At 50.5% G+C, this 11,803-nt stretch overlaps 2 protein-coding genes across 2 annotated transcripts; one reads left to right on the forward strand and one right to left on the reverse strand.

Moving 5' to 3' along the window:
• Positions 1 to 807: 807 nt before the first annotated feature.
• Positions 808 to 4,525, forward strand: NAXE (NAD(P)HX epimerase). Its single transcript, XM_079938042.1, has 6 exons — positions 808 to 1,128; positions 1,275 to 1,383; positions 1,528 to 1,638; positions 1,720 to 1,833; positions 2,980 to 3,127; positions 3,447 to 4,525. Exons 1-6 carry the CDS (start codon positions 947 to 949, stop codon positions 3,647 to 3,649), a joined length of 867 nt encoding a protein of 288 aa, XP_079794168.1. The 5' UTR covers positions 808 to 946; the 3' UTR covers positions 3,650 to 4,525.
• Positions 4,526 to 4,547: 22 nt separating this feature from the next.
• On the reverse strand, positions 4,548 to 11,089 carry GPATCH4 (G-patch domain containing 4; the record flags this gene model as incomplete). Its single annotated transcript, XM_079938036.1, has 8 exons — positions 11,013 to 11,089; positions 8,419 to 8,559; positions 7,876 to 7,949; positions 7,672 to 7,764; positions 7,485 to 7,571; positions 5,799 to 5,890; positions 5,489 to 5,539; positions 4,548 to 5,265 (listed from the first exon to the last, which is right to left on the reverse strand). The coding sequence occupies exons 2-8, from the start codon at positions 8,495 to 8,497 to the stop codon at positions 4,548 to 4,550; spliced, it is 1,194 nt and encodes a 397-aa protein (XP_079794162.1). The 5' UTR covers positions 8,498 to 8,559; positions 11,013 to 11,089.
• Between the last annotated feature and the right edge of the window lie 714 nt (positions 11,090 to 11,803).

Here is an 11,803-nt window from a genome sequence, read left to right on the forward strand (position 1 = left end):
CCATAAAGGAAAACGGAAAAAACAAACAAACACAAAAACCCAAGACCTTCATTCCACCTGGATAATTATCTTTATCTTAATGCCTTAATGTAACTGGTCTGTTATTCCCCATACTTCTCTCTTAACCCGGCAGGAGTGTGTTTGCATTCTTAAAAGCTCTTGGGTTACAAGTTTAGTCTTCCTCTCCAGGTTTTTCTTGAAATATTATCGTGACCTGGAGTCTAGGGTTTCAACTACATTTTTAATCTTGGCATACTCAACCTATTTAAGGTTTATACTTTTCTATTTCCATAGCTATTACCCGATGAAGAGGGATAAGTATTATGTATGATCAGGGAAGTACAGCGTGCTCTCCTGGTAAACAGAGATAGGGGAAGCTAATTTGGTGGGGAGAGGGGTACTAAGTTATATAAAATGCTTAGCAGTGTGAATAAGAACATTAATTTATTGAGCCCTATGTACCAGGCGCTGTCGACGACTTTGCATGGATTACCACCCGATGAAGTATGTACTCGTATCCCCATTTTATAGACAGGAGACTGAAACCTGGAGAGCCAAGTTCACTCAGCCACTAAGTGGTAGGGGAGGAACCCGGGCTAACTGCTATGCTATACAGCTTCCTGAAAGAGCTACGAAAAACAAGAATTATTATCAAAGGGCGGTTGGAAGCAAAGCACTTCGGTCATCTGTGAGGCAATATGAAAATGCTCCCGCGAAGGGCTGGCATCTAGACAAGGCGCCCGGACGACGTGCGGCCGGGGCGGGAGGGCGCTGTCGCGCATACCAACACACGGAGGAGCGATGGAGTCCAACTACCAGTCCCTCCAGCTCCAGGACCACCTCCTTCAGGGGCGCGCGCGGCCCCGGCCTCTCGGGGGCGGGACGAGGGGCCGCGCATGCGCCGGGCGGGGCGAGGCGGGGCGGGGCCGCGCGCTCTGAGAGCTGAATGTCCGGGCTGCGGGCGCTCCTGGGGCTCGGGCTGCTGGTTGCGGGCCCGCGCCTATCGCTCCTCAGAGTCCAGGCCGGCGCCTGTCGCGCGGGAGCCACCTGGTGGGGGCCGCAGCGGCTGATCTCGGGTGGCCGCGGGGACTCAGAGGTCATGGCGAGCTCAGCAGTGAAGTACCTGAGGTTGGACGGGCACGTGCTCTCTGGGCGGGCACGCTGGGAGCGGGACTTGGGTGGAAGCCCACCCCCCCCAGGGGCGGGACCTGGGCCGCGCCGCCTGCGCGACGGAACACCTGGGGGAAGGGGACTCAGGCTGTGGGTTTCCTCAGCCAGGAGGAGGCCCAGGCCGTGGACCAGGAGCTGTTTAACGAGTACCAGTTCAGCGTGGACCAACTCATGGAGCTGGCCGGGCTGAGCTGTGCCACAGCCATTGCCAAGGTCAGTGGCACAACTCTCCACCTAAGGGGCAGTCACTGTGCAAGCCACCTGGCCTAGGCACAATGAAGTGGGAGGGACGGCCAGGCCGAGACTGGGCTGTCACTGCCCGAAGCCCTTCTGAATCCCCTTTGACTCTGCCTTCAGGCATATCCCCCCACGTCCTTGTCCAGGAGCCCCCCTACTGTCCTGGTCATCTGTGGTCCCGGGAATAATGGAGGAGATGGCCTGGTCTGTGCTCGACACCTCAAACTCTTTGTGAGTATGTGGGGAAGGGCTGTCGGGGAGAGTGAGGTTTCCAGGACCTGGGCTTGAATCACCCCTTTCCTTTCCTCATAGGGCTACCAGCCAACCATCTATTATCCTAAAAGGCCTAACAAGCCACTCTTCACTGCACTGGTGACCCAGTGCCAGAAAATGGACATCCCTTTCCTTGGTGAAATGCCCCCAGAGGTAGGTGGTTCCAGTTCACTGCCCTCAATACTGCTGCCTGTGTTCTGCTCTTCCCTCACCTTTCCAGACTGAGCTCATTTGCTTATCTTCCTCTCTAGAGGATTAACTCTTAGAGGGCAGGGATAGTGCCTGACACAGAAGATGCCTAAAGCATGCTATCTGAATGGAAGTGGTGTAAGAGCCTTCTCCATAAGGCGTGCTCCATGAGTTCCCAACACTACCTTCTCTTCAGCTTCATTTCCCCTTAATTTCCCCTTGTCACTTTTTTTAAAAATTAATTAATTCATTTATTTTTGGCTGCATTGGGTCTTCGTTGCCGTGCGCAGGCTTTCTCTAGTTGCGGCGAGCGGGGGCTACTCTGTTGCAGTGCGCGGGCTTCCCGTTGCAGAGCACGGGTTCTAGGCGCGCGGGCTTCAGTAGTTGTGGCTCGTGGACTCTAGAGCGCAGGCTCAGTAGTTGTGGGGCACGGGCTTAGTTGCTCCACGGCATGTGGGATCTTCCCAGACCAGGGCTCAAACCCGTGTCCCCTGCATTGGCAGGCGGATTCTTAACCACTGCGCCACCAAGGAAGCCCCACTCCTGTAACTCTGCAGCCAGTTCCTCTTCGCCTAGCTTGCAGTAAACACATCATCTGCATCTCTTGGGAGCTGAGGTGACTGCCTCATCCTAAACCCTTTCTTCAGATGCTTCAGATCTTGGATTTAGGAGTGGAAAATTTGAGAACTTCTTTTTAAAATTCCTTAACACATTTTACAGATGAAGAGACTGAGATGCAAGAGAAGGGAAGTGATTTGTGCAAAGTCACAGAACCAGATCATGGCAGAGCCAAGACCAGAACCTGTCCCTCCTGACTCCCAAGTCTCAGGCTGTCCTACACTGTAGCCTCCCCAATGGTTGGCAGGCACTCAGAACAGAAAATGTGACTGCACTCAGCTTGGCCTCAATCAGTGACCCACTTGCACTTAACTCTAGGCCTCAGAGTGCCATCTGAACGAGATAAAATTATATTTGTAAAAAAAAAAAAAAAAAAATTATATTTGTGCCTATGTGAATGGTCTGTGGGTACAAAGGACAGCCCTCTCCTGTTAAGGGTTCTTTGTGCAGCTGCCGGCTCTGACATCCTTTCCTTTTTGTGCTCTACCACAGCCCACGCTGATTGATGAACTATACGAGCTGGTGGTGGATGCCATCTTTGGCTTCAGCTTCAAGGGTGATGTTCGGGAGCCATTCCGCAGCATCCTGAGTGTCCTGAATGGACTCACTGTGCCCATTGCCAGCATCGACATTCCCTCAGGTGCTGGGTCCAAGGAGGTTGGGGGGATTGGGGCCCTGCCCTGCCTTGAGGTAGGTACTAGGAGTCCTGGTTCTTGACTCAAGGTTCAGACCAAGTATAGAGGCGCATACCACAGCCAGAGTAGGGCTGGGGAGCAAAGTTCAGGAATGCCCTTTGCAGTGACTGTCAGAGACCACAGCCCAGGAGTACATGGACACGATTTCCTCAGGTGGGGACCCAGGGGGCTTCCCACTCTTTTAGGACTAGAGTAGAGCAAGGTGTGGAAGGGGACTGGACATCTGGTCTTTTCCGCTCTTTCTGAATACCACCTTCTTTTCAGGATGGGATGTGGAGAAGGGAAACTCTGGAGGGATCCAGCCAGACTTGCTCATCTCCCTGACAGCACCCAAAAAGTCTGCAAGCCAGTTTACTGGTCGCTACCACTACCTGGGGGGTCGTTTCGTGCCTCCTGCTCTGGAAAAGAAGTACCAGCTGAACCTGCCACCCTACCCTGACACCGAGTGTGTCTATCGTCTGCAGTGAGGGAAGGCGGGCGGGCATTCTTCCCAATAGATTTAGTTCCTCTCTCCCAGAACTGTGGAGTCCTGGGAGCTCTTCTGGCAATAAAGGTTAAGAGATGGCAGGAGCCAGAGAGCAACACTGGAGATGTGGTGCCCTCTCTCTGGGGGAACAATATGCAAGAGGGGTTGCTATGACATTTGGGGGCAATAACAATTCACTTTCAGATGCTAAAAAAGGCTCCCAAGTGAGGTGTGCTGTCCTTTACACACACACAATTCTTATCAAGGATGCAGACAGGGAGCTGGGTGAGGTTCTCTGAACTTTCTCCTTCCACTTAACAGCACAGCAAGACTACAGGAAGTTAACAGAAGGAATTTCTTCAGAGGCCTCCAAGGAAACTAACTTGTATTCAGGACCTTCTCAGGCTGAGAATGGAGATGATGGTCAGGACTTATATATAGGCTTGGAGACCAAGCTGATGTTTATTCAATTTGGTATAGTTAGAAACTGGCAACCTATGGGCTGAATTTGCATGTCTTTCTTAGCCTTCACAAAATTAAAAAATCAGTACATTTTCCATAGGTCTACATTTTCAACTTCTTTTAGCCAAGATGCCCCTTCAGAGGCTGTCTGCGTTCCCGTTCCCATAGCCCCCAGCATCCTTGTCCCTTAGCTGCCCGGGCCTTGCAGGTGCTTGAGTTCAGCCTCTCTGGGTTAGATGCTGTAAGGGGGAATGTGCCTGCTCCCTTAAGTCAGACACGGCACTACCGCTCTCCTCTCAGCGGACTACTGTTCCAGAGCTGTTTCCTCTTTGGGAGGGACTCCTCACTGAGAGGGTACACAAGACCTGCACCAACTCAGGTCCCTGAGGCTTCAGCTCCTGAAGAGGAATCGATCGGGCTGCATCTTGACCTGGCCTTCAGTTTCTCTTCTGTTTCTTCTTTTTTGCTCTCTGGTCAGTGTGGACTCCAGGTCTTTCCTCCTCTGGTTGCTTCTGCCTCTTCTTACCTTTGCCACTTGAGCCCGTGTATGCCTTGCTCTCTGCTGTCCTAGCCCTGCCACCTTCCTCCTCTCCTTCATCCCCTACATGCAAGACGTCCTCCTCCTCCTGATGCCGCTGTCTTTTCTTCTTGCTTCTCCTACTTTTCCGATCACTGCATGATCTGCTTTCTGCTTCTCTGTTCCCACCATCTACAACAGCCTCCTCCATGTTGAAGTCTTCTTCCTCACGCTGCCTCCTCTTCTTCTTCCTTTTCCTGAGGGACTGATCAGTTTGTTCTCTGTTTTTAAATTCCCCAAGCCCACTTGTTCCTGTGGTCTCTTCTTCCTCATGCCTTACAGCTGTTCCCTCTCTCTCATCTGTGACACTTTCTTCTTGATGCCGCCTTTTCTTCTTCTTGCTTTTCCTGACACTCTGGTCAGTGTGTTCTGGGTACTCTTCTGCATTCCTTTCAGTTGCCGTGGCCTCTTCCTCCTCTTTCTGCTTCCTTTTCTTTTTCTTTTTTTGTGGGGGCTTGCTCTCAGACTGCAGTTGAGGGACCCCAGGGTCCTGGCCTTTGAGACGAGCCAGGAAGGCCTGCTCCTGGGCCTCTAACCGAGCAAGCTTAGCCTTCATCGTGATCCCAAGACGGGCAGCCCTGAAATAGATGGGGCCCAAGTCAGAGGGAGGGTATTGGGGAAAATAGGCCTAATCTCTGAGACTGCAGGGAAAGTTCATAAGGGAGGAGCTGCTTGTCTTCAGGCAGCTTCAGAAATGGGCAGAGAATAGGAATCACTTTCTCTGGGGTGAAAAGAGTGGCACAGGGGTGGGCTTGTGATGGGGAGAAAAGAAGGGAGCCCAAGAAGCTAACCGCTACTTACTTGTGTGCTGTTCGCCCCTCACAGGCTTGGAGCATCATCTCATCAGTCAGACTGTTGGGGAAGGGCAGGAATCAGGAGTTACAAACAGATCTGGTGGAAAGGCTTGACCTCTCCTCCCCTCTAAAACATTCCTTCAGCACTGAGTTCCTATTCAGGACCTGGCACTTTTCTAGGTGTAGGGGATACAAAGATGAGTACAACACATTTCCACCCTGATGAAGCCCACAGTCAAGCATTACACTTGGTCCTTTCTTTTGAGATTGGAAGGCATCTCCTCCCACATGCCCCTGGCACTAAAAAGAAGTCTCACATCTTTGGAGGCTTGGACCCCTGGCTGTCGTCATCACTGCAGCTTTCCAAGTCCTTGTCTGGCTTCTCCCCACTTGAAGTCAGTGTGGCCGTCTAGAAGGAGGAATCATGGGGGTGGACAAGGCCCACTCAGCACCACCACCATTGCTCTTCCCTCCTGGAAAGGGAAGAGCAGTGGTGCCACTGCCACCCTGAACAGCCACTGGCACAAATCTGTCAGCCCCCAACATCGCTCCTTGCAGCCCCACACGAGAGGTGCCAAACTGCATACATCAACTTGGGCAGGAGGTGGGCTGCAGTTGGGGGCGGGTGGGGTGGGGGCAGTCCTGGCCTCCCTGGCTCACAGCCAGCTAGTGGGCAGAACAGGAAGGGAGGAAGAAGTGCTCTGGGTCATCAGGTCTTCACAGTGGGACAAGTGCCCCCTGGCGGTCATCCCATGGTGCCAGTAATGTACAATAAAGATGCTACTTTTCATGCCCCCTCCCCCTATACCTATGCACAGTACTTTAACCAGGTTAAGAACCTACTTTGGGCTAAGAGGTTGGGGATAGAGTGGAATAAGGACGAGATGGTTCCAGCCCAGATGGAATCTACATGGTTGGAGGGTAAAGGAATATGGCAGAACATAGAAAATGATGATGAAAGTGTTGTCTGTGCTAGAGGAAGGGTACCCTACTCAGGCTTCAGGGTTTGGGGAATAGTTTCTACAAGGAGCTGAGCCCTGGAAGACAAGAAAAAGGTCAGCAGGTAAAGGGGCAAAGGAAGCAGAATGTCCCAGGCAGAGGGAATAGCATGTGCAAAAACTTGAAAGTGAAAAAACATGGTACCTTGAAAAGATTCAGATTCCATCTGGCTAAAGTGTAGAGGTCCTGAGAGGTGGCGAGAGACAGGCTAAGAAAGAAGGCAGGGACAAGGCATGAAGGGCCATGTGAGCCAGTCTGACACATCTGGACTGTCATCCGAGGTCAAGGAGGAGGCAGTGACAGAATGAAATCTGTGTTTTTCAGAGAACACTGGATCCTTTGTGGAGGATGAACTAATCGCGGTGGGGATTGAGACTAGAGTGAGGAGTCTAGTTATGAGGCTGTGAAAGAAATGAGGCAGGAGAGGACGATGGTCTGAACTGGGACAGAAGATGGCCACAGAGATGAATGGGAAGGATTTGCTAGATAATACATAGAGCCCTTAAGGACATAATAGAGGATCGTTAAATGTTAGCTCCCTTCTGTTGGCGGGCTAGAAAAGGGGAGTCTGAACACCTGGGTTCTAGTCCTGTCTGCCATTACTAGCCAACTGTGGGCTCTTCAGCGAGCCACTTTCCCCCCTTTTGGCCACATCTGCAAAATAAGGACAATGGGTCAGATGATCCCGCAGGTCTCCTCTGACTTTTAAGTCCTCTGAATTAGACATCCCCTCCCTGCCCTGCTCTGACAGCTCCTGACTGTGCCCCACCCCCCACTCCCCATTGCTGCCCCCTCAGCAGATGGCAGGGATCCATTCAACCTGAAGATTTCAATTCTTGCTGAGGGTCTGGGCAGTCTAGGTAAGCAACAGCGAGGTTGGTCACAGGATCCCACTGTTAGGACAGTCCTGAGAATAGGTAGGGCATACAAGGCAATTGTTCAGGCCCCAGGGGAGACCAGGGAAGGAAAAAAGGATGGGCCCTCTCACCCCCAGCCTCTAATACCTTCACAAACTTCTGATACAGCAAGTTGGGCTTGGAAGGATCATGACGGGTGGTCTCCTTAGACAGGCACCTTATCTGTACGCCATCCTGTGGGGGAGTATCCGTGAGTGGGTGACATGCCATGTCTCCCTCACCCCCACATGTCCCAGGCCCTCATGGTTCATGTGCCTACTATTAGAGCTTATACCTGCCCAGTTTTCACTACCAAGCTGGCCGCAGTCTTGTTGAAGAGATCATTCCACCAGTGGTTTGTGAACTCTTTGGCAGGGTCGTGTCCCACCTGCCAGAGGAAGAAGTGTGAACTCGGGACCCGTCATTCCCCTTCCTCCCCCTATCCTCAAGGCCCCCCTGTCCCATCCACACTGACCTCCCTCAGCCTGCCCAGTCTTACCCCATGAGTGTCCTGCTTCAGCGTTACCCTGAGGGCCTGGGTGATGCCATTCTCCTTCCGGCCCAGGCCTTTGCCTGCAAACACAGTGAATGATTTGGCTTATTCCACTCCTGCCCCAAGCCCTCACAAGGCACACCCAGCACATGCCACTCCTTGCCATTCCACATACGTAACTTTGGGCATGCTCCGTCCATCTTGGAAGCCCTCCCAGTTGCACTGTTTCTAGCACCTCTCCATGCAGTCCTCCCATCTTTGAGCCCAAACTATCTTTCCTTCATAATTCTCTCAGGACAGAAGTCGTGTCTCTTCCTCCCCCTCCCAGTCCTCCGAACCACTTCTTTCTCACTATCCACCATCATATTTCTTCCCTTCTTCCCTTTTCTGGAAATGTCAGCAATTTTCTTCTGCAAATTTCCCTTTAAACTAACTTTCCTCCTTCAGTTGAATGGACTACATAGGGGTTAATCCAGGATGATGCCTCTTCCCTGGGCAGAGGGTAGTGAGGGAGTTGGGGGGATGTGAAAAGGGCCCCATGGGAATCACCTCGAGTCCATCCATGCTTTAGCAGCTGCTCCTCAGCAAACTTCATCCCACGACTCTTGACCTCTGGGGTGACGCTCATGGTGAGAAAAGAGTCACTGTCCTCAGGCCCTCACCAGAGAAGAGAAGGGGTCACTATCTTCCCTTTAAGAGGAAAAAAAAGAAAGTGCCCAAATCATCCATCAAATCCATCCTGCCTGCTCCTGTAAGAATTCTTCCCTGAAGCTGGAGCAGAGACAGAGGAAAGAGGCCTGGTGCCTGGGGAGCTCCCTGTCCGACCACTGAGAGGTCGATGTCAACATGCTGAAGGCCAAGGAAACCTGGTATTAATAATAATACCCAAATGTATGGAGAACTCCCTACATGCCAGGCTGTGCTAAGATTTTACATGGATCATTTTGCGTACTCTTCCCAGCCCGGGAAGATTTCCTGAACTTTACATTCAGGAAAGTATTATATCCCTGTTTTACAAACGAGGAAACTAAAGCCTAGAGAGGTTAGGTGACTTGCTCAAGGTCACACAGCTGATACATACTGAACTCAGACCCAGGCAGCTTGTCTGCAGAGTCCCCACTCTTTACCACTACCTGATAACATCTCCCACGATTTATTACCACGTAAAAACAAAGCAAGGAGGTGCTTGTTAACCCGACAACAGTACTTAACAGAGCCCATATCCTATACCTGTGCCCCAGCATTTACACTGTCCTCTCAATGTGAAGGCTACATGCCTCTTCCCCACTGTCTTTCAGTCTTGTTGGAGCACCCCTTTTGAAACTGTCCAGCTTAGGAAGGGCACTCTTATTGAGCATTTAAAGCGTAACAGAGGGGTTACACATATTGCTATATGGTCTCATTTAATCCTGACAGTCCTGTGAGATACACCTTATCCTTATTTTACAAAGGGTTTTTTGCTTGGGGTTACACAGCTGTTAAGAGATGGAGCTGGAATATGAGCTCAGGTTGCCTGACTCCACAGTGGCCCACTTTCTATCACATTCCCAACTACAGTCATCCCTCAGTATCAGCGGGGGATTTGTTCCAGGACCTGCTGTGGATAGCAAAACCCATGGATGCTCAAGTCCCATACTTAGCCTTCCGCATCCCAGGATTCAACTAACCACTGATTATGTAGTACTGTAATATTTATTGAAAAAAATCCACATGTAAGTGGACCCATGCAGTTCAAATCTGTGTTGTTTGTCACAGCTGTAGTTGCATTTGTTTAGAGTTGTTCGGGTGTTCCTCATTTTGGACTCCACAATGGCACTGTCCAACTTATATACCAAATTTGCCTCTGGAACGGTTAAGATGGCTTATTGCACAAGACATTCAAAACTAAGACTATCACTGCTGACTTGAGTCACTAAAGTTAACTTGTACTAAGATCACTTATTACAGGCATTGCAGACCATTTTAAAAGCTGATTAATGGCACTCCTGGAGTAACCCTCTGGCCTCCCCAAGTGACAACTCCAAAGGCTAAAACTTTCAGTTGTGTTTAAGAATGTCTAGTGAGTATGCTAATAAAAAAGAAAAAAGTCAGACACATCAAGTCACCCCTCCTAAACATTACATATTAGGCTTAACAACGATGACCAGTCTGGTTAGGTATGAAGAGTAGCAAATTTAGGATGAATCACACTTCTGTTCACATTTCTACTGTGAAGGATGATTATTTGAAAACCTAACTGACACCTTGAGAGTCTCAAAAGAAAAGCACTGAGTGAAGAAATGGCCCTATCTTGCTTCTTGATAATGCAACAGAAGTAAAATTCAAACACTGAGGCCTTTGAGGCCACCTCAAACCTCTGCTTCTTCTCACAAGTTATTTCTAATCTACTAGCCTCCAGATTTCAATAACAACAACAACCAACACATGCATTTACTCAATGCCAGCCTGCTGCTAATTGCTGAACACACATTATCTCATTTAATCCTCCCAACAATCCTATTAGGAGTTGTTGGGGTTTTTTTTTTTTTGTAATTGACAAATGGCCCTGAGAAGTTTAGTTACTTGTCCAAATCAAACAGCTGGCAAGTAGCGGATCCAGGATCTCAGGCATTCCAGAACTGGTGTTCTTAATCACTACATTGCTCAATCTCATAGACGTCTGTACTTTACGCTGTAAAACCTACCATTGCCTGTCCCCTGTCGCAGTAATTCTGAAACTATACGCCCTGGTTTTATTACCCAACCCCGGTGTACTTAATGCAACTCCAAGAATCGAGAATGCGTTCAGTCGTCATTCGTTGAACTGAGTGACACAGATGGTAATTGCTTTAACCGACCTAGAATGGATAACTGGACAGAAGCAACTAGATCCCAGGCTGTGGTCTTTATAAACTTATAGCACATTTTCAGGAACTGTTTTCTTTCCAGTCAACCTGAGTTTTCTGGAGAAGGGGCCCTGGGCCACCTTTCTTACAGCGATTCCAAAGAACCGGCAACCCTTTCCCTAGGCCTCCTTCCTCTTGAGGTCTAAACTCCAGCCCTCCTCCCGCAGTTTCACTTGGGTAAAACTACTCTCCTGCTCTCACATTTGCTCCTGAGCCCGGGCTCTGACAGCCACCGTTCGAGGTACTGTAGGCTCTTACCGTTAGTGTAAGGTCCTCTCCGCAGAAGCATGTGCCAGACGCGATTCGTGCGCCGCCATCTTCCCGGAAGTGCCGTTTCGGTCGTTCTAGGCTGTCGAAACCATAGAGACGCACGCCGGAACCGAACTCTTGGTCGTCCCCGGAGGAACTGTGTTGTGCACGTTTCAGAAGATCCGGAAAGTGTTCTATTTTCTTCCTCCCTGCAGGTCTGAACGGCCGTGGGACTTCAGTCCTATCCGGCTCTATTGGGATGCCGAGAACAGCTTTGGGTCCGACACTGACTAGTTCCAGGCACAAATATGAGGAAGGAAAACTTTAGGGGAAACCATCGAGAGTGGCCTGAGAGATTCGTGGAGGCAGAGAAGGAGGTAGCACCACTGAGGTGATTTGCGGGGATGAATACTCAACCTGCAGGGACAGTTATTTATAAAATCCTAGAGATAAGAGGTTTCAGTAGGTTCATCAAACACTATTTTTTTTTTCTTTTTTTTGCGGTACGCGGGCCTCTCACTATTGTAGCCTCTCCCGTTGCGGAGCACAGGCTCCAGACGCGCAGGCTCAACGGCCATGGCTCACGGGCCCAGCCGCTCCGCGGCATGTGGGATCCTCCTGGACCGGGGCACGAACCCGTGTCCTCTGCATCGGCAGGCGGACTCTCAACCACTGCGCCACCAGGGAAGCCCATCAAACACTTTTTGACTCACCACGCTGTGCCAAGACCTGCCCCTTCTGGTACTGGTGATACAAAGATGCATAAGAGAGAGCCCTGACTTCGGGGTGCACCTAGTCTA

The sequence above is a fragment of the Stenella coeruleoalba genome (genome assembly GCF_951394435.1).
Source record: "Stenella coeruleoalba genome assembly, chromosome: 1".
Classification (NCBI taxonomy): Eukaryota; Metazoa; Chordata; class Mammalia; order Artiodactyla; family Delphinidae; genus Stenella; species Stenella coeruleoalba.